This window comes from Felis catus, chromosome B1, assembly GCF_018350175.1.
Source record: "Felis catus isolate Fca126 chromosome B1, F.catus_Fca126_mat1.0, whole genome shotgun sequence".
Classification (NCBI taxonomy): Eukaryota; Metazoa; Chordata; class Mammalia; order Carnivora; family Felidae; genus Felis; species Felis catus.
In genome coordinates, this window is record NC_058371.1 from 193,156,291 (window position 1) to 193,177,476 (window position 21,186).

At 47.4% G+C, this 21,186-nt stretch overlaps 1 protein-coding gene across 6 annotated transcripts in view; it reads left to right on the plus strand.

Moving 5' to 3' along the window:
- The window catches only part of PROM1 (prominin 1), a 166,225-nt gene that overhangs the window by 115,070 nt on the left and 29,969 nt on the right, over positions 1 to 21,186 (plus strand). For 4 of the 6 annotated variants that reach the window (XM_045056567.1, XM_019829725.3, XM_019829727.3 and 1 more), the window contains 12 exons: positions 1,334 to 1,457; positions 3,236 to 3,339; positions 5,178 to 5,262; positions 7,846 to 7,992; positions 8,651 to 8,722; positions 9,803 to 9,895; positions 10,531 to 10,548; positions 11,805 to 11,858; positions 14,148 to 14,228; positions 14,564 to 14,632; positions 17,718 to 17,810; positions 20,255 to 20,370. In XM_045056567.1, coding sequence (XP_044912502.1) covers positions 1,334 to 1,457; positions 3,236 to 3,339; positions 5,178 to 5,262; positions 7,846 to 7,992; positions 8,651 to 8,722; positions 9,803 to 9,895; positions 10,531 to 10,548; positions 11,805 to 11,858; positions 14,148 to 14,228; positions 14,564 to 14,632; positions 17,718 to 17,810; positions 20,255 to 20,370 — 1,056 coding nt within the window. The remainder of the gene's footprint in view (positions 1 to 1,333; positions 1,458 to 3,235; positions 3,340 to 5,177; positions 5,263 to 7,845; positions 7,993 to 8,650; positions 8,723 to 9,802; positions 9,896 to 10,530; positions 10,549 to 11,804; positions 11,859 to 14,147; positions 14,229 to 14,563; positions 14,633 to 17,717; positions 17,811 to 20,254; positions 20,371 to 21,186) is intronic. The other 2 variants (XM_023253286.2, XM_019829733.3) reach the window with 1 other exon arrangement.

Sequence of the window (21,186 nt, forward strand, 5' to 3'; positions counted from 1 at the left end):
GGGCAAGGCCATGCCCCTCCCTCAGGTCAGCAGCAGCCTCTTTGCCTCCAGCCATTGGACTGGCTTCAGATCCCCTGGAGTGTGCCCTGTCTGCAGTGTTTGGAACGGCTTCCCGCCCCCTCTTCCTGCAGACACGCCTTTATTTCCCCATCAGCAGCGCTACTGGTTTCCTTCCTACTTTATGAGTCTTCCTAGCGGTCTCATCCTCTGGCTGCCCTTCTGCCACCTGCTCCTCAAATGGCGAAGTCCCCAGGCCCGGCCCCGGGCTGCTTCTCTCTCCAGTCTCAGCTCCGGGGACCAGTGGTCACTTCTGAGCAGCCGATTGCCTCGTGCAGGCCCTCAGCCCAGCTACGTGTGCTCCAGACGCAGCTGACTGCCCGCAGCGTCTCCACCGCCACGTCTCCCGGCAGCAGGACCAGATCCCGCCTTCTCTTCCCTTCCTCAGCACCCAGTGTCTCCTTTCCCTGCTGACAAGCCCTGGCTTCACCCCGGGCCCCTCCTTGCCTCCTCCTCCCGTGCAGCATCCTCAGCACATCCCGTGTCTTTTCCGTCGGCTGACTTCTCACCACTGCCTCCGGCCACGTCGGGCCACCACCCCAGGATGACAGCCTCATCAGCCGTAGCCCCGTCCACGCGGGCATCTTTCCATCCCATCCTCGGGCTCTGCCTAGAGTGTTCTTCCTCAGAGAGAAACTGGGCTGTGTTCCTCCTGTGCGTCAAGGCCCTCAGCAGCCTCCCCTTACTGGACCAGCCAGACCCCCTCTCATGCACCCCGGCCTGCCTCTCGAGCTGTAGCCGTGCCGCTCACGGCCCTCCTTCCCCGAACCAGGCTGGTCCCCTTCGGACTCCCAGTGGTACCTCTCCTGCCTCAGAACCTCCCCACTCACCGTGTGCCCTGCGGAAGGCTAGGTTCACTCAAGTGACCCCGGAGGCTGTGTCCGCACCAAAGTACTGGGCTGCAGGGAGACCAGAGACCTAAGTCGAAGGACTCCCTCACTATATGCCTGGGACCAAAGAGTCAACAGTGCTTGCTTACTGCTGTCTGTCTCCACTCCTGAGCCAATCGGCTCACTTAACCTGTACAAAGCGAAGACTCTAGGTCCATTTCCTACGTTGCATACATAGAATTAGTAAGTACTGGTAGGTAATATGGGAAGTGTAGTGTTTTTTTTTTTTTTTTTTTAAGTAATCTCTACACCCAACGCGGGGCTCGAACTCACGATCCTGAGATCAAGGGTCACATGCTCTACCGACTGAGCGCCAGACACCCCCAAATATTGAATAATCTACCATAGAACTCTTAATTTTGTGTCTGTTCTTCCTTTTTCTCCAGTGGGGCTGGAGTCAGCTTCCTGATTTGTTGGATATTGATGACCATCGTGGTTCTCACTTTTGTCGTTGGTGCAAACGTGGAAAAACTGCTCTGTGAGCCTTACCAAAACAGGAAGTTATTCCAGGTACGTATGCTTTCAGGGTCTGTTATGGAAAGGCTTGACTAGAAACTTTGATTTCCCCATATCTTGTGGGTGCGAAAAAAGATGAGCAGTTTGGTTTTCATTCAGTAAGTTAAGATTCCCTTCACTTTGTCAGAGCAAAAAAATATATATATATATATGGTAGTATTTTCTTTCTTTTTTAAATGTTTTTTAATGTTTATTTATTTTTGAGCATGAGTGGGGGAGGAGCAGAGAGAGGGAGACACAATCTGAAACAGGCTCCAGGCTCTGAGCTGTCAGCACAGAGCCCGATGCTGGGCTCGAACTCAGGAATGGCCAGATCATGACCTGAGCCGAAGTTGAGCCACCCAGGCGCCCCCATGGTGGTATTATTTGTCAAATGTCAGGTGAAATCAGCACCAGGAGTTAAGGCCTCTTCATCAATGTGGTTTGTAATAAGCTGGAGGAGAAAATTCCCCAGTTGGGGTACCCCAGGAGGTTTCTGACATTTTAAAGAGTTTCTCAAATGACAGTTGCCCACACAGATGGTTTTGAGGCCCTAAATTTGTAGTGAAAGACACCAAAAAATTCCACACCTTGTGGCCCAGTGTTGCCCCTGGTAGACGTCTGACGAGGCTGTTGGGAAATGAATTCAGGCTTCACTTTCTCCCTCTGAAACCAAGTCTTGTGGACTCTAGGGACCTGTTCTCTGTTCAGCTTCACTAATTAATGAGGAAATTTTGGCCCTTGTTTGGGTCTTGTCACTCTGGCTTTTCAGTGCTTTTCTCCAGATGCTGTTTTTTAAGATATATTTCTCTTTGGGGCGCCTGGGTGGCTCAGTCGGTTTAGCGTCCGACTTCAGCTCATGGGTCATGAGTTCAAGCCCTGCATCAGTTTCTGTGCTGACAGCTCAGAGCCTGGAACCTGCTTTGGATTCTGTATCTTCCTCTCTCTCTCTCTCTGCCCCTCCCCTGCTCCCGCTGTCTCTCAAAAAGAAACATTTAAAAATAATTTTTTAAGATATATTTCTGTTTTCTTGTTTTATTGCATATATATTTTTTTTGCCTCAAGTCTGTTATGAAATCTGGTGAGTAGATACTAAGGTAACAAGTTGTCATGGTGTTCTATTTATTCAGCTGGTTGAGGAAAATTAAGTTGAGTGTGTCAATTTGTCAAATTTTGTCCTTTGGCCTCTTAATGAAAAATTATAGTGATACATCAAGCCAGACTTCATTATCTTCCATGCAGTATTAAATTGCTGAAAAGAACTTCTTTAAAAATAGGGGATATTTTGACACCCTTTACGTTCCTCAAGCACGTACGTGATCATGCACTAATGAGCCCATCTTATTGTATATAACATATTACATTACATGTGTTAGCCATCTTAAATATATGATATGAAGTGAGAGAGTATGAAAGTTTTAATTCATTTTATCTATAGAGAAGTAGTAGTGAAAAGGTGGGCCAGCTGCTTTATGGCTTTCTATTAGCTATTCTGAATCAAGTTGTCTATTCTTTGACAATTTCTTATGAGTTTGTCTTACTAAGAGAAGTGCTCTCCAAAAAAAAAAAAAAAAACAATTTGAGTCATTCTTATTGATGTTACCCAGTGGTCAGTCAGTTTTTTCCAATCATAGTCTTATTTTCTGGTTTTAAGTTGGAAATCAATGAGGAAAACCATGATCTGAAAAATCCCTGAAATATGTTTAACAGAATATTTTATTATATGCATGGATATTGGTGTAAAAGTATCTTTTTTTAAAAAAATAAGAGTCTTTTTTTTTAACTTGTTCTAGGTTTTGGACACACCATATTTACTAAATGAGAATTGGAAACACTATCTCTCTGGCATGGTATTTAACAAACCGGATATTAATCTCACTTTTGAACAAGTTTACAGGTATACATAATTGCATTATGCATTTTTTGCTACCGAAATGTTGTTGTTCCAGAATGAGAATTTTACTTTCAAAGTGTCTTTGATAAGACTCGATAAGACTTTCCAGTTTCAGAATGAAGCTGTTCTCTAGTCTTGGCAAAGAGAGTAGAAATAAGACCAGAAAGAGAATCCTTCCCCCGAAAACCTGCTAGACTTCGGTGTGGTGATGTCTCAAAGTCCCTTTGTCCAGTAGGCACTAGACCTCACTGCTTAAGGTGACCCTAAGATGCATTAATGAGACCCTCTGAAAACTCCTGTACAGAAATCACCCTGCCCCAAGTGAATACCATGTATAACAAGAACTCAGCAATGGGTCCAAATCTCAGACACGCTGATCGTGAAGCAGTTGAAGGGCCAGGCTCTGCGGTCAGGCTGCCTGGGCTCCAGTCTTGACTCTGCCACCAGGGAGCAGGCCTTGGTGATCTTGGGCAGTTTCACGTCCTCTCTGTTCAATAGGGTTCAAAGGCTCCCCAGCTCCTCTAGCAGAGATAGCAAATGAGTAGCTCATGTGCCCACCCATTGCACCTGACCCTCGTGGTAGACATTGGTAGTCAGCTATGGTCTTGTCCATAGCCCGGAGAGTCTCAGAATCCTTCTCCACAGCATGCAGGCGGACATTATCAAGCGATTGGAGATTCTACACACCATTGAACCATCCCTGGGCTGAAAGGACGAAACCAAGCTTCTTGGCCTGGCCTGCCAGCTCTTTGTGACTCTGGCTCCTGCAGAGTCTTCCCTCTGCTGGTTCGTGTATTAAGCTTTCTGTTCCGACACCACCAGCCTACTCGGGGTTCCCTGGAGAGGAGTATCACATCTCCCAGGGATGTGGGAAAGTTGCGTCTCCCAGGCATCCCTCTTCTAGAGGGCTCTGGCTGCTGAACATGAAAGAGGCACTCCCAGGAAGTGGCTGTGTCAGCAACAGGGATATGCATCAGATAAGGCCGCCCTTCTTAGTTCAGTCGAGGAGGAATTTTGCACATGTTAGAGAAGCACAGAGAGGTGAGGTCAAGCTAGGTGTCCTCACCATCTGGGTATTTGTGGCCCCCTTCCCTGTCTCCATCCTGCCATTAGAATATACATCCAACCATATGTTAAGAGAGTGAAGCTCAACCATGAAAATATGGAGGCAGATGGTCTGGCAGGGGTTTGATTGAAACTTATCCTAAACCCCATGATATGCTTTGTAACACACCTCTTTCTAGCAGGTGTTGCTCTTTGCTGTTTGTTTTTTATGAGAACTGATGTCTTCCCAATCTGTGAACTTGTTATCACTCATGGCTTTTTCCAAAGGCACAAAGGAGACAGACAGAAGGCTGATTTACCAGTTTTTTTTTTTAATTTTTTTTTCAACGTTTATTTATTTTTGGGACAGAGAGAGACAGAGCATGAACGGGGGAGGGGCAGAGAGAGAGGGAGACACAGAATCGGAAACAGGCTCCAGGCTCTGAGCCATCAGCCCAGAGCCTGATGCGGGGCTCGAACTCACGGACCGCGAGATCGTGACCTGGCTGAAGTCAGACGCCCAACCGACTGCGCCACCCAGGCGCCCCTGATTTACCAGTTTTATTGTATCGGTTCCAAAGATGGGACATTTAGCAAAGTAGGGAACGAAGTCAGGAATGGGAGGCTCCGGGGGGGTCCACTGGTGACCGCCTCCCACGTCGGCACTTAGAAGCTGCTTCTCTGCTCACAGATTGAAATCAAAGATAAACCGTGAACCTTTCTCTCCATCCTTAGCAGTGGACAGAGGCAGCCACAGCTGCCTTTCTAGATCATGATTTCTCTGTTTATTCCCACAGTGATTGCAAAGAAAATAAAGGCATTTATGGCACACTTAAGCTAGAGAATAGCTATAATATCAGTGAACATCTCAATATTCAGGAGGTAAGGACTTGGAACGAATCATGAAATTGACATATTTCTTTACTAAATCCAGTTATCTTTCATTTTTTTCAGAAATACTTTTTTAAAGTTTTTTTAATGTTTGTTTTTGAAAGAAGGAGAGAGACAAAGACAGAGCATGAGTGGGGGAGGGGCAGAGAGAAGGGGAGACACAGAATCCGAAGCAAGCTCCAGGCTCTGAGCTGTCAGCACAGAGCCTAACGCAAGACTCAAACTCATGAACCAAACCGTGAGATCATGACCTGAGCTGAAGTCGAATGCTCAACTTACTGAGCCACCTGGAGGCCCCTTTCATTTTTTTTTTTTATGGAGATAAAATTCATATAAGATAAAATTCACCATTTTCTTTTTTTTTTTTTAATGTTTATTTATTTTGAGAGAGAGAGATACAGTGCGAATGGAAGGTGGGGGCAGAGGGAGAGGAGAAGAGAATTCCAAGCAGGCTCCACACTGTCAGTGCAGAGCCTGACGTGGGGCTCGAGCCCACGAACCACGAGATCATGACCTGAGCCAAACCCAAGAGTCTGACACTTAACCAACTGAGCCACCCAGATTCCCCAAAATTCACTATTTGAAAGTGACATTTAGTACACTCACAAGGTCGTGCAAACCTCACATCTGTCAAATTCCAAAACATTTTCGTCACCCCCAACCAGTTGTCTTTATGGACGTATGAGTTTCTCTAGTAGACCACACAATGCTCAAGAGGGGTCTTGCTCTGGACACTACATAAGAAGATTTTATATTGCTGTGTGTCGCTGCTCCTAGAGGGACAAACCCAGGGGACATTGGTGTTCCAACACTGGCCAGCCTCTTCTGCCGGGTCCCTGAAGAGGGAACGAGGCACCGAGAACTCTGGTTCACACAGTCGTGGCCCCTCGTGACTCACGGCTGTGGCCCCCGGACTCCATGTGGGCTCTGCTGAGCTCTGCTGGCCCTCAGCAAGACAGCATGGCCACAATGATGGAAGCAAACAGAGTGGAATGATTTCCTCTTCTCCTTTGCCCAAGCCCACGCTCTGGTCTTGAGCCTTAAGACTCTGAGGAGAGGCCACTCCACAGCACACTTGACAGAAGAAAGAGCGAGAGAGTTTCAGCTGCCCAGGCCTAGGGTGCCTTCAGCCTGCACTGTCCGCCTCCCCACATCTGGAGGCCTTCTGGCCTTCTTGTAGGAAAGAACTTAAGGAGACTTCTTTCTTCTGGGCTTCCAAATGGAAGCAGATACCAAGAGATACCGAGGAAAGAGGTGATTCCCCAAACCCCACGGCTTGCCACTGAGGCATCACAGAAGGCTTCCAGAAGCACCATGAAACCATGATGGCCTGGCAGTTTTCAGATATGAAGAGGTTTATTAAAAGCTGAATACAGGGGCACCTGGGTGGCTCAGTGGTTGAGCATCTGGCTCTTGATATCGGCTCAGGTCATGATCCCAGGGTCATGGGATGGAGCCCGGAGTCAGGTTCTGTGCTAAGCATGATGTCTGCTTAAGATATTCTCTCTCTCTCGGGACGCCTGGGTGGCTTAGTCAGCTGAGCATCTGACTTCGGCTCAGGTCATGATCTCACAGCTCGTGAATTCGAGCCCTGCGTCGGGCTCTGTGCTGACAGCTCAGAGCCTGGATCCTGCTTCGGATTCTGTCTCCCTCTCTCTGCCCCTACCCTGCTCACACTCTGTCTTTCTCTCTCTCTCTCTCTCTCTCTCTCTCTCTCTCTCTCTCTCAAAAATAAACATTAAAAAAAATTTTTTTAAGATATTCTCTCTCTCTCTTTCCCTCTCCCTCTCTTTGCCCCTCTCCCTCACTTGTGCTCTCTCTATATATAATAAAAAGAAAAAAAAGCTGGATACAAAATTTTGTATTGCATTGTATTTTCTATTGTATTCATTATCCTTCTTAAATATTCCTTGCATGTATACATAAATAAAATATCTAGCCCTAACTAGATACCCTCTACTCATCTGACATCATGCCATGTTTCATTTTCTCTGTGGACCAGAGACAGAGCACTAGGGACACTCAGGCACTACACGCTGCCTAAAACTACTGACTGCCGCTTAGGACAACCCCAAGTCGCCAACCGTGTCCCCATGATCTCAAGTGTCCCCCACCACCCAAGTCCAGTGTGTGCTGCCTCCTTCCCCTGGGATGCAGCCTGTCTGGCCCCTTTCAGCATCTGTATTTGCCAAGACTCATTCAGAAGCCACCTCCTCTCTGGTGTCCTCTCCAGTCCCCTACCTTTGAAGACTGTCTCCTGCGCCTGGTGTCCTGATGCAGTTCATGTGGCTTTATTATGACACTGCCTCTTCCTTTGAGGACTTTGAGGGTGGAGATGGAATATTATTTTGCTTTGCCTCCGACCTCCTCACATAGTGCGTGGCGTGGGGCATAAGGAAGGAGCCGGGGAAGCGAGGAAGGGGTGGAAGGGAAGAGAAGGTTACTGGGAAGAAATGTCAGTCAGGGGCACGTCTGTGTATTTGTCCCTCGTCATTTTACTGCTCTTTTAAAGCTCTAAGTATGTGACTATCTTGAAGAATGGACTTATTTATAACTTTTCTTTTTATCATGCAGCATGCTGGAAACATAAGCAATGACTTTCAAAATATGAAAGTAAATATTGACAATATCGTTCTGCTGGATGAAGCAGGAAGAAAAAACCTTATGGATTTCAGCTTTTCGGGAATAGACGCCATAAATTATAACATCTACTTGGCTGAGGTGAGACCATGAGTTCATGCTTGATCTTTTGGGGAAAATCACAGCAGATACCCGTGGGTTGGTTTTGTTTTGTTTTTCTGTTTTTCTTTTGTTTGTTTGTTTGTTTTTAATTTGGGCGTTTTTTTTTTAAGCTGAGATGAAATTTATATAACACAAATGAACTCTTTTAAGGTGAATAATTCATTAGTAGGTAGTGTAATCACAGTGCTACACAACCACCATTTCCATCCAGCTCCAAAACATCTCTGTCACTCCAAAAGAAAGCCCCATTCCACACACCCCCACCCCCCAGCCCTGGTAACCCCCCATCTATTTACCTATTCTGAATATTTCATTTGAATGGAGTCTGAATGGAATCCTAAGGCATGTGACCTTGTGTGTCTGATGGCCTTAAAAGGCCCCCTTTCACGTAGCCTAAAGTTTTTGAGATCCATCCCCATTATAGCACGGATCAGCACTTGATTTCTTCTTATGGCTGGATGTGGTTGGATAAAAATAATCCGGTTTTATATGTATAAATAAGAATGTAGCCGGAGTCGCCTGTGTAAGTTTCCAGCCTTTATGGCCGTGGACGATGGTTCACTATGTTGTCTATCAGATTCCGTTAAGGCTTAAAAATCCCACGTTGATGACGCAGTTCTTTTCCCCTCTTTTGCAGCTGAGTAAAGCCCCCACCAAAGGGAACCTTTTATCCTTTGCAGATGATCTAGAAGTAAAAGCCAACCATCTGGTGAGTTCGAACATTCCGGTTTTAAATGCTGTAATCACTACAGGTGTCAAATGTCAGTACTATTCTTCGCTCCCGTACACCACAAGTAAGCTTTGGTTAAAGATGTGTCTCGTGTGCACGTCAAGACTTCCCACCAGCAGCCATTGGCCTGGCGCCTGGAAGTCTGTGAACACGTGGACGTTTCCAGGGTGGCATCAGGGTGCCCGCGCCTGCTCCCGACCTCTGCTGGTGGCGCGGGTGCCCTCACTGTTTAGCACCAGCTCTGTTTTCACCCCATCAACCCCTCTGCCACCAAACACATGTGCAAGTGCATGCATGCGTGCCATTTTTCTTGCAGTGTAGGGAATGGAAACTGAGGGCACGGGAGGGGGATTTCCATTTGGTGCTTTGCATCGCCAGTGACAGGTGGATAACTGAAGGCAAAGACGCCACCCAAGCCCCGTAAGCTTCCCTTCCTCACTTCCCCTGCTGGCCAGTGACTAAATGGCTATCATGAACGGAGCAGCAGAGCATGGCCATGAGGAACCTGGGCTCAGGAGGAAGACTGGGATTTAAATCCTGGCCCAGCCACTTCCTAATAATTATGGGAACTTGGACAAGATGTTTCGCTCCTCCGTGCCTTAGTTTCCTCATCTGTAAAACGGAAGCAATAAAGTTGCTCATTAATGTATTCATGAGCCCATTAATATGTCACACGATAGTATATTAAACACTTTGTAAGTGTGGGTCAAATGAAAAATTTCTCAGTTGAGCCTTGCTGTTCTCATCTGCGAGACGGGGCTATCGCTGCTGTGAAATGGCTTTCTAGTGGCTGTATTATGCGGAGGTGAGAAAGAGAGCACAGCCTCAGGCACTCAGGACAGGCTGATGGGTTTGGTGGCCACTGAGAGTTCACAGTCCTGTGACTTGAAATAGGGTGTCCTGGTACTGCCCCACGTCCGGTGGGCCCCACGCCCACAGCATACAAGGAAGGCTGCACGCCGCTCATAGCTACCTTGCCCCGAGCCCCTGTGGTTAGAGAGAGCGCTCCAAAGTCTGGAAAGGTGGTGTTGACCTTTGTTTCTTTTCTTCTCTTTGCAGCCCCACGGAAGTCTGAAACAGTCCCTGAAAAACAATGCACAGACAATTAGGACGATTCACCGTAGCGAAGTCATCCCTTTGGAACAGTCAATGGTAACGCTCGACAACCTCCGGTATTTCCCCGTGACCCGAGCAAATCCCATGTCACTAGTTGGCTTTCATGTAGCCTAAGGAAGCATCTGCACCTCACGTGGGGGTCAAATCCAGTTGGCCTCAGGCTAAGGAATTAAAAATTAATGATAGTTGGTGCAGCTGGGTGGCTCGGTCGGTTGAACGTCCGACTCAGTTTCAGCTCAGGTCAGGATCTTGTGGTTCGTGGGTTCAAGCCCGGCATCAGGCTCTGCGCTGGCAGCACGGAGCCTGCTTGGGATTCTGTCTCTTCTCTGTCTGCCCTTCTTCCCACTTTCTCTCTCTCTCTCTCTCTCTCAAAACAAATAAATAACTTTTAAAAATCAATAAATCAATAGATGATAGTAGCTGGGCTTTAAACAAGACAGATTTTCAATGTTACCACCCACTCCTTTTGTGCTTTATCTCCTTGCCTTTTCCACTTGGGTGTGACCAGGTAGGTTAACCCCGTGCTTGCCCCACACACCCCACACACTATGCTCTGGTTCCCTGCGGCTCAGTAGGCCCCCGAAGCCAGGCACCTGGCTGGGGTGATGATGTCTGTGTTCTGGACTCGCTCACACTTACTTTCAAATTCTTTTTCTCCACACCCTGCCAAGAAATATGGGAAGGCAAGGGTAAGTCCTTTTCCCCCTGCCTCATTTAGCTCCGTTCACTGATCCGATGGGCCGCGTTCCCTGTCTCCTCTCTCGTAGCCTCCATTGTGACTTCCCCTTTTTTTGCTTCCGGCTGCCTTCTGGCATCTTTCCCAAATGCCGGAAAGGCAGTTTGTAGCAGAGAGAGAACACAGGCTCTGCACTCAGGTGGAACTGATTTCAGACCCTGCTTCTACCTCCCCAAAGTCTTAGAATTTTCCATTTTCTCATCTGAAAATGGGGGGAACGGTTCCCGCCCTCCTGTAAACCTGCTTCCTGGAGGCGAAAGCCCTGATGTCCCAGAGAGACTCTGTAAACAGGAGGGATTATTGTGAGGGAGACCTGTGGGAGACCTGTTACAGAGTCGGCTTGCTCAGGTTTGGAGAAGCACACGAGTCCACTTGACTTCAGCTTTGGAACCTCCTAGAACTAGTTTTTACCACTTCAATCTCTCTGTCTCTCTCTCTTCCTTCCCGACTTTCTAACTCATTGGAGCATTCAGAAGGAAAACTGAATTTTCTTAATATGTGTGCTGCACTCATCATAATTCTCTGCTCTGTTTGTTTATGCGTAGCACAAGTTTGTTAACATTTTAAGCTTAACGGCTTTCCTTCAAGTAGACACAAGCCTCCTGGGCGTTTGCAGAGCCGAGGCAATCTGTCTACAAATAGGCAAATTGCTGTGTACAGGTGACCGATGATGTAAACCTAGGGTTAGCAAACTATGGCCCCAAAACTATAATCCAGCCCGTTGCTTGTTTTTGTAAATAAAGTTTTATTGGAACGCAGCCATGCCCTCTTATTTACAGATGACTGCAGCCGTTTTCCGCTAAAAGAGCAAAATTGCGTCTTTGGACACGGCGTGGCCCACAAAGCCTAAAATATTTACTGTCTGGCCTTTGTTTTACCAATTCCTGACCTAAACCATTCAGACGGAACTACTCTGGGAAGTCAGGGTAGACTTTTGTAATTACCGCCTGCCACTTTGAGCCAACCCTACAACGAGTGGTCTCTTGGACACCTCGTGTGGGATGTGCTGCCCTTCAAAGTTCTAGAATACAGATCCTGCTATTCTTCTTCCGCTTTTCTTACACCAGAGGTTTGTGTGGCTCACATGGTTACTTGCATCTATATTGCACAGTAAAGTCGTATCTGATGGCTGGCTGCGGGGGGAGGGGGAGAGGGAGACACAATGTTCGTGTAATAAGTTGGAAAATATTATGTATGCTTGTTCACCAGAGCTCTGTATACCAAAGCATCAAGGAACTTCAACAAAAAAGCAGCGGATTGGGGGTAAGGACTTACTTTCCTTTTCTGCCACGGGGTCTTGTTATAAAAGCACACACAGCCTTTCAGAGATAATGGTTTTACAAGTATTTAAGTTAAAAAAAAAAAAATCCTTTGGGGCACCTGGCTAGGTCAGCCAGTAGAACTCATGACTCTTGATCTCTGGGTCATGAGTTCAAGCCCCACATTTGTGAGTGGACTTTATTTCCAAAAAAAGTGGGCGGGGGGCACCCAGGTAACTCAGTCGGTTAAGCATCTGACTTCGGCTCAGGTCATGATCTCACAGTTCGTGGGTTCAAGCACCGCATTGGGTTCTGTGCTGATGGCTCAGAGCCTGGAGCTTGATTGCTTCAGATTCTGTCTCTCTCTCTCTCTCTCTCTCAAAAATAAATAAAGATTAGAAAAAAATTTTTTAAAAAGCTTGGTTATCCACCCATTTTAAATGCAAACTAGGTTTTCCTACCATTTGCTTTCCTGCAAGTACCTCTCACCTTGGCACACTTAGATACACAGGTGAAAGCCGTGAGTTGATTGTAGAATGTAAGCTCAGAAGGTACGCTGGCCACTCTCACTGAGCTAATGCTGCCTACAAAATCCAGTGCCTTTGACCACAGACTCATTCTCACCGTTGGGTTGACTCCGGGCTTGTCCGCCTACCTTCCCACCCAGAGACCCAGGCTGAGGGAGCAGCTCCTGTCTGGGCCACCTCATGTCCTCGAGGTAGAAACACTAGCTGCCCTTTAAGTAGAACCGGCCACTCCATCTACGTTCCATTAGCCAAAGCAAGTGAGGCTGCCGGGCCCATCATCTTGGGCTGAGAAGCCAGAGCTCAAAAGGTATCAGCAGTCAGGAACAGTTAATACAGTCGACCGCAGGGGGTCCTTCAGACTGCAGACACCCCCACAACAGAAACCGAGCTCCACGGCTCCGATGTGTTTGGCTGGTACCCTCAGTGCCAACGGGCAACTCAGGAAACCTCTCTTTATTGAGCGGATTGGGCTGCCCGTGAGAGGTTGGGGATGTCAGCCCACAACTGAAAATCCCACCTTCCTCGTTCCTCCCTGCACTTTTCTCTGAGCTCTTTTTGCAGACCTTGGTCACAGGGCTTCTTGCCACGTGTGACCGTGTGACACGTGTCCCCGTGAACCGTGAGCTCCTCCGCTAGTAGTTAGCACACTCCCCGGGCAGCCCTGGGCCTGCTTCTTTGTTGGCACGGGAGACCCTGAGTTCCCCTGAAGGCTCTTCTGTGAGGTTTGCTCGGCTTGGGGACCGTCACTGTTCCTCTCGTCACAGTTGCCATTTCACACATGTGTGTCCTGGGCCAAGGGAGCCTGGGACAGACCGGTAACTGTGTGCGGGTCCCTTGCCATCCTGCGCATCTGGACGTTCATGGTGACAGCGTGAGCTGCGCATTGCCCTTCACGAGGGGTCAGTGGGGGGGCGAGTTGGGGTGGAAATGCATCTTTGACCCACTGGCCAAGCTGGGTACCCTGAGGTCTCCGGGCAGAACAGAAAGGGCACCTTTTTAATTTGCACCAAGCTGCCATGTCGGAGTTCTTACCTGTGTCAAGAAACTAGGTGCACATCCGGGCTCTTATGCCCCCAACCTGGTGACGTCAATCAGGGTCAGCCACCTCCTCTGTGAAGGGGGCCTGATAATGCCTTCCTACAGCCTGTGAGTACAAGAGCCCGCCCCCCGCGCTATCCATGGGGGATACATTCAGCAGATGCCACGGGCAGTACTGAACCCCTGCGTGCATAGCTACGATAAAGCTGAATTTACAAATTAGGCACAGTAAGGGGTTAGCAGCAATAATCAATAATAAAATAGAACAATTGTAAGAATGTACTGTACTAGAAGTTATGTGAATGTGGTCCCACTCGCAAAATCTCTGACTCACCCTTCTTGCGAGGATGTGACGTGGTAAAAATGCCTGACCGGGGGGATGAGGTAGGCATGTGAGGGAGCATTAGGCTGTTATCAGCATTTCTAACCATCTATCAGAAAGAGGATCTTTGCTTCTGGACCCTGAGTAACAGAAACCGTGGATAAGGGGGACCTCCTGTACTCAGGGAGGCGATTTGGATCAAGGGCCCAGCCCAGTGTCTGCCACAAAGTGAGTGTTCAGTATGACATCTCTTGTCCCCCTGCCCTCAGAGGGCTGGGCCGGCTCAGTCGTCTTCTTGACTAGCAGGTCGTCGTGGGATGGGGCTGAGCTGACCGCACGGGCACCGACTGGCAAACTAGTGAAATCCCTTCGTCACGTGACACTTGTCGATTGCTGTGTTTTCCAGATGAAAGTGACCAATACCCTTTCCTCTTTGGATTCCGCTCAGGACTTCCTCACAACCCGTATTTCCTCAGTTATTGTTGAAGTAAGTTTTCTTTTTAAAAAATATGTATGGCCATGGGGGAGGGGAAGGAAAAAAAAAAAAAAAGCCAGAGAGGGAGGGAGCCAAACCATAAGAGACTCTTAAAAACTGAGAATAAACGGAGGGTTGATGGGAAGAGGGAGGGAGCGGAGGGTGGATGAAGGGTATTGAGGAGGACACCTGTTGGGATGAGCACTGGGTGTTGTATGGAAACCAATTTGACAAGAAATTTCATATTAAAAAAAATATACGTATGCCAGTAAGTGGGCGTGTGCCCATAACTACGTGACCTCATAGCATCCTTTTAACGGTTTTTCTACCCTTGGATTTCTTTCCAGGAAAGTCAGAAGTATGGGAACACGATAGTAGGATACTTTGAACGCTATCTGCAGTGGGTCAAAATCTCAGTAAGTACTTTCTCTTTTATGAACACAAGAGGGCCATGTGTTAGGATGGCCATGTTGTCGGATACAATCAGGAGGAGTTAAAATTAAAATCCTAGTAATTGGGTGGGAGAGATAAGTCAAGGGCCTCAAATAGGGACCATGATGGGAGGTGGCATAAGACACAACACATGTTGTCCACGCTGGACCCCTTCTCAGGCCTGACACCAAGCGGGAGAAAGTGCCCCTGACATCGTCCCTCAGCTCCCTTGCTCACCATTATAGGAGTTCTGGCCACACCTGACTGTGTCTCCCCAGTGAACTGTGAGCTGCTTTTGCAATGGTGGCTTGGGCAGCGCTCAGCCTGCCATGCTGTTGGTGGATCAGTTGACTAGGGGTGTCTTGAGCTACAGAAATTTGTTTTCTCACAATTCTGGAGGCTGGAAGTCTGACATCAAGGTGTCAGCAGTGTTGGTTTCTTTAGAGTCCTCTCTGCTTGGGCCGTAGACAACCATCTTCCCCATGTGTCTTCACGAGGTCTGCCCTCTGTGCATGTCTGTGCCCAAATTTCCCTTCGTTTATAAAGATGCCAGTCACATTGGATTAGGACTCAACCCTAATGACCTCATTTTAACTGAACTGCCTCTTCAAAGACCCTACCTCCAGATACAGTCACATTCTGAGATACCAGGAGGTAGGGCTTTAACACACGAATTTGGGGGAATACAATTCGGTCCACAACAGTTGGGTCTCCCTGAATACATTAGAAAAGGAAAGTCGAGGAGCAGAGTGAAGTTTCCGGTGGTTTCAAGGCAGCACGTTGCTCCCAGCAGCCAGCTTGTGGAGAAGTATAGTGTCTTGGAAAATGCCTTTTGTCATCTTGGGCTCTGGGCCAGCTCCCCTCTGTGAGGATTATTCCACTGGGGCAGGGTTTGGCGGGGGAGATGCTTGCCGCTGAGTTACGTGATCAACTTGGGCTGAGTCACTTGGGCTACTTGCTGTTAGCCAAGACGGGCTTTGAGAAGTCTGGGGACTCAGGAAATCTTCGACTACCTCCAAGCTGTCATGAGCTTCTCACATCTATTCCTGGCCCTTGGCCGAGTGAGCCCAGACTACCAACCATCTCCTCCCTCTTTGCTGCCCCACCCCGGATTCCAGCCACACCCCACTGCTTGATTCTCTGAAACGTTCACACTTCTCCATGTGATTTCCTCTGTGTCATACCCCCCTCCCCAGTCCCTACCTCTAGTCCCCACCATCTGGGCCTCGTGTATCTGGTTCTCCTTCAAGGCCCAGCTTCCTGATGTCTGTGCTGACACCTCCCACCAACCAGATGGGAAGACCGCAGGGTCCTCTCAGTGCTGGCATGAGGCGTGTGCACACGTGGGTGAGTAGCGGCAGAAGAGATACATGACCGTCATTGCCGCCACGGCCACCGGACCCTGCGCATATCCTCCACCAGATCAAGGAACCACATTTTAGTCACATCCATACCCAGAATATGAAACAAAAACCCTGAAACCAAAGGGAATCTGGACAAGAATGGTTAAGTCACACGAGAGCCATGCCATGGAAATCTTGGGTGACTGTTGGTACCAAATGGATCAGAGCTATGCTGTGGGGCTAGGAGAGATTTTCACAGGGTTATAAATAAAGGAGAAAAACAAGATGCAGAAAGCATACAGAGTATGACTCCAACCCCAGTTTTTGTAAAAACCCGACAGTGAAAAAGCCTATGAAGAAAGAGGTAGGTTGGTTGAGCTTGGTGAAAATGAAGTTGGTAACATGGATTGCCTTGGAAGGTATAGGTGGTGGAAGAAAAAGGGAAGGTTTACCAACCAATAAAGGAAACGAGCTAACATCGAGCTCATTGTATGTACTCAAAGGTTCTTTTTTTTTTTTTTTTAAAGATTTTCTTTTAAGTTTATTTATTTGTTTTGAGAGAGACAGAGACTGCAAGAGTGGGGAAGGGGCAGAGACAGAGGGGGAGAGAATCTCAAGCAGACTTCGTACTGTCAGCCCAGAGCCCAACGCCGGGCTCGAACCCACGAAACCATGCGATCACGACCTGAGCTGAAATCAAGAGTCAGACGCTTAACTGACTGAGCCACCCAGGCACCCCAAAGTTTTTTAAAATACATGACTATAGCTATCGTAAGTCAATGGGATTGGAGCATCTGTTTGGGATTTATTAAACGTGTTTATTTTAAACTCATTAATGAGTACATAGTTTTCTGTCTTCTAAAAAAAATGTATTTTTTTAATTTTAGAGAGTGTGTGTGAGTGGGGGGAGAGGGGCAGAAGGAAAGAGAGAGTGAATCCCAAGCAGGCTCTATGCTCAGCACGGAGCCCAAAGTGGGGCTTGACCCACAACCCTGAGATCAGGACCTGAGCTGAAATCAAGAGTCGGACACTCAACCGACTAACCCACCTGGGCGCCCCTATTTTCTTATTTTTTTTTATTTTATTTATTTATTTCCTTATTTATTTTAGTTTTCTTTCTTCTAAAATGGGGTCTGCAGGTAGCACTGGTTTTTGTAAACACGGTTTTATTGGCACACAGCCACCCCCTTTGGTTTATACATCATCTGCGGCTGCTTTCACCATTTGTTTTTTCAGAGTCCAGCACTTGCGACAGAAATGTCTTGGTCTGTCCTGCGAGGTAGAAAATATTTACTCTCTGGCCCTTTCTAGGAAGAGTTTGCCAAGCCCTGGTCCAAAATATATAATTATTGATTTATTAGCTTTCCATTTTCTTCCACATCCTTTGTCAGATCTCAAAGGGATCGGGTAAGAAATTCAGCCCGAGACCCTGGACCTGACACTTGTACTCCATTCTCTCAGGAGCCTGGTAGGGGTGGGTGTTATGGTTCCATAAAACAAGTGTAGAAACCAGAGACCGAGAGGCAGAGAGAATCAGCATCTTGCTTTCAAGTACCTGCTTTTAAACATTGTCAAACTCATCCATAGAAATCAGCATTCTGCTCCATATCAACGAGGGTGTAGAGATCCTTTTGGTGAAAATAGGTCAAAGATAAATGGCAGGTCTGATTCTTGTGGATTTTTGTGCGTGTGCCTCAAAGTTCACTCGTGTTTTCTTACCCCCTAGATTACTGAGAAAATTGCAGCCTGCAAACCCGTGGCCACCGCTTTAGACTCTGCTGTTGACGTCTTTCTGTGCAGCTACATTATCGACCCCATGGTAAGAATGGTGAAATTTCATCTTTCAAAATAAGGAAACACAGTAAACTCATCAATCTTCATTTTTTGTTTGCAGATTGTAGTACACCCTATGATATAAAATAGTTCTGTGCTTGGGTCTGTTAGCAGCTGTAGAATCCAAGACCTGAAGTCTAAAATTGAGATGAATGTGTTAGGATACTTCAGGGGCGGCTGGGTGGCTCAGTCGATTAAGCACCCGACTCTTGATTTTGGCTCAGGTCGTGATCTCACGGTTCATGGCATCGAGCCCCGTGTCGGGCTCTGTGCTTACAGCATGGAGCCTGCTTGAGATTCTCTCTCTCCCTCTCTTTCTGCCTCTCCCCCCACTCTCAAAATAAATAAACTTAAAAAACAACAACAAAAAGACCTGTCCCCTGCAACACCGTCAACCCCCTGAGCAGAGGGCCTGTGTGTTGCTGTGTCCCTGTCATCTGGCATATTGCCTGGCACAGGCAGTTGAATGAATGAAGGATGATCAAACAGCTGTCTGTCCAAGTGCATCTGTACTGCTCCGTCTGTCATCTCCCTGTCCCACATCCACATGCCCATCTATCTGCTGGACGGACTTTCACACCTGAATGGAGACGCTCCTGTCCTCTTTTAGCCATGCAGACCCCAAGGTTTGGCTTCCTGGCCGCTTCCCTCCTCCCCAGGCCCTAACCCTTTTGTGCTGCTTCTTGGACCCCTGCTGATGGCTTTGTAGGTGTGTCCTGGGCTAACCTGGTTGATTCTTTTTTTTTTTTTTTAATGTTTATTTGTTTTTGAGAGACAGAGAGACTGACAGACGGACAGAGCATGAGGTGGGGAGGGGCAGAGAGAGAGGGAGACACAGAATCTGAAGCAGGATCCAGGCTCTGAGCTGTCAGCACAGAGCCCGATGCGGGGCTCGAACTCATGAACCACGAGATTGTGACCTGAGCTGAAGTCGGACGTGGAACCGACTGAGCCCACACAGGTGCCCCTAACCTGGTGGATTCTGAATTGATCTCCTTGCCTTCGGTCTTCACCGCCTGCCCCCAGCCAGTCAAATCACCCAACTGTCGATGCTTTTCCCCCAGTAATTGAGGACCAGTGGAAGGGAGGCCTAGAGGCTGGAGCTTTGTAGCGAGGTGGTTTAAATAGTAAGAAAGAGCTCTGGGCATTGATTTTGCCAGGAAAGTGGACCCCAGGCTGCCCAACATGTTTCTTTTATACCTTGATTGTTCCCGAAAGAATTATGGCAGCTTCCAGTAAAAGGATTGGTTGTCATAAAGCTCTAAAGCCTCTCAAAGTGAGGTTTGAATGCACAGAAATCTACCAATAAAAGAACACATGGGGAAAGGAGAACAAATTTACTGGAAATTCTGGGCCAAGAGGTGCCACTGCCATCCGACAGTGCGCTCTGTCTGGAGGAAGGCAGAACGTCAGTGGCTGAGCTGTGAGGGTTGGAGGGTGGCAGAGGAGGGCCGCTGTCACATCCAAGCTGCCTTTTGCCTCCCGGTAGGCTGGGGAGGCTGTCCTGATGTTACCTACAACGTCACCCTAAGGCAGCGGCCATAGACCCGAACCTCTACAGGCCAAGCGTAAGACACTGGAGGGCGTATGGTGTCGTCGGGGTCTCCAGCTGCGTCTCTTCTGATTGGTGGATAAGGCTAAATAGCGTTGGGCGTCACCCCTGCAAAAGCTAGTGGTGTGGCCAGGCCCCAACCAAACGCGGACCTTCTTGATGGAAGAACCACCACTCAGCGGCCACTGGTGTTGCCTTGTGGGGATGGGGGCTCAGTTTATGAGACTGAACTTGAAGACTTTTCAAGAAAGACATGACTCCAGATTTCTGTGTGAAGCCTGACTTAGGAATGTTGGCAACTATCTTTTGAAAATACCTTCACATGCTTTTTAAACAAAATAGGGTTGAATGCAGCCTATGATCTGCCCTTAAGCTTGTGGAATGTTTGTTGAGAGCCTAGCAGGTGCCGAGCGCCTATCCTGCCTTCTCCACACAATAGTGTTATGGGATAAAGATGCTACGGTCCCGCGGTTCTGATGCAGAGCAAAGCCAGAAAGGTGAATTAGCCATATCCAACAACTCAGAAAAGGGATTAAGCTCAGGCCTGCTGGTCCGCCATGCTCCTGTCGTAGGCAGCAAAGGGACGCCATCTGGTGGGGTCCTAGATGCAAACCCTTGCTTCCCCACTTGCTCCCACTGGTCCTCATTTGTAAAATAAATATAATAGGATCGAGTCAAGGTTTTCAGAGAGATTTAATGAATTGCAGCAACGTGTAGCCTTTCACACAGTAGATGACTCCCGTTGCATTTACAAATGGTTTCAATGAACAAAATTAAACCTCATTAAACAATGGCAGAAAAAAGAAAAAAGCAACGGCTGCTTTCCATTTTCCCGTCTTGAGGCATCTGATCCTCCTGATTTTCCCTTTTTTCCCTAGAATTTATTTTGGTTCGGCATAGGAAAAGCCACCGTATTTCTACTTCCGGCTCTCATTTTTGCTGTAAAGCTGGCCAAGCACTATCGTCGAATGGATTCAGAGGATGTGTATGAGGAGTAAGTAGACAAGGTTCTACAGAGGCTGGGGGAGGGGGGTCATTTTCTAAGAGGCACTGACTTCAGAACGAGCTCTGATGAGATTAAACTTGGTCTTTTTTTAAAGTAGGGGGTCACTCTGGTCAGGTGTCTTTTTTGCACCTTTCTTACGCTTGTTTTAACTGTTCTCCCTCTTGCTTCATCTTCTCAGTGTCCTTAACCAGCCTTTTTATTTCTTGTTTGCAGATCCTCTGTCTTGGGGATTTGGCACTTTACTTTATAGCTGTGTTTACTAGTTTTCACTTTGACTCTGTAGTGTATACCTTTATGCTTCATGTTTTACTCCACTCACCTCCTTCGTGATGTGTGTCTCTCCTGAATTTACTTGGGTAGTGTCTGTATTAGGGTAAAAAACAAATGTGGGGGATCCAGCTGTCGAGCTGTGATCGTAATTAAAAACAATAATTGTATCTCCCTTTTTAGTATTTTATAGTGCTGAAACTGTATCCGTCAAAAAGTAAGCCTTTTCTTTTTTTTTTAAAACCATATTCCTAAGATGGGACTGGGGAGGTCTTTATTATTATGTGATGGACTTTTATAACAGAGTTAATAGCATCTTAAAATTACATGACAACGTTAGATATGCCCAGATAAAAATCCGTGCTGATGCCTCTACAACAGGGCCGGCACACACAAGGCACTGAAGGAATACTTGTTAAATTAATGATATTTTTATAGGTTAAGTTTATTAATATATAAAATGGTTGTTTCAGTGTTTGGTTTTTAAAGGGAGCAGAATGTGAATATAGCTTTTTTACTCTCTTTGTAGATTTAACA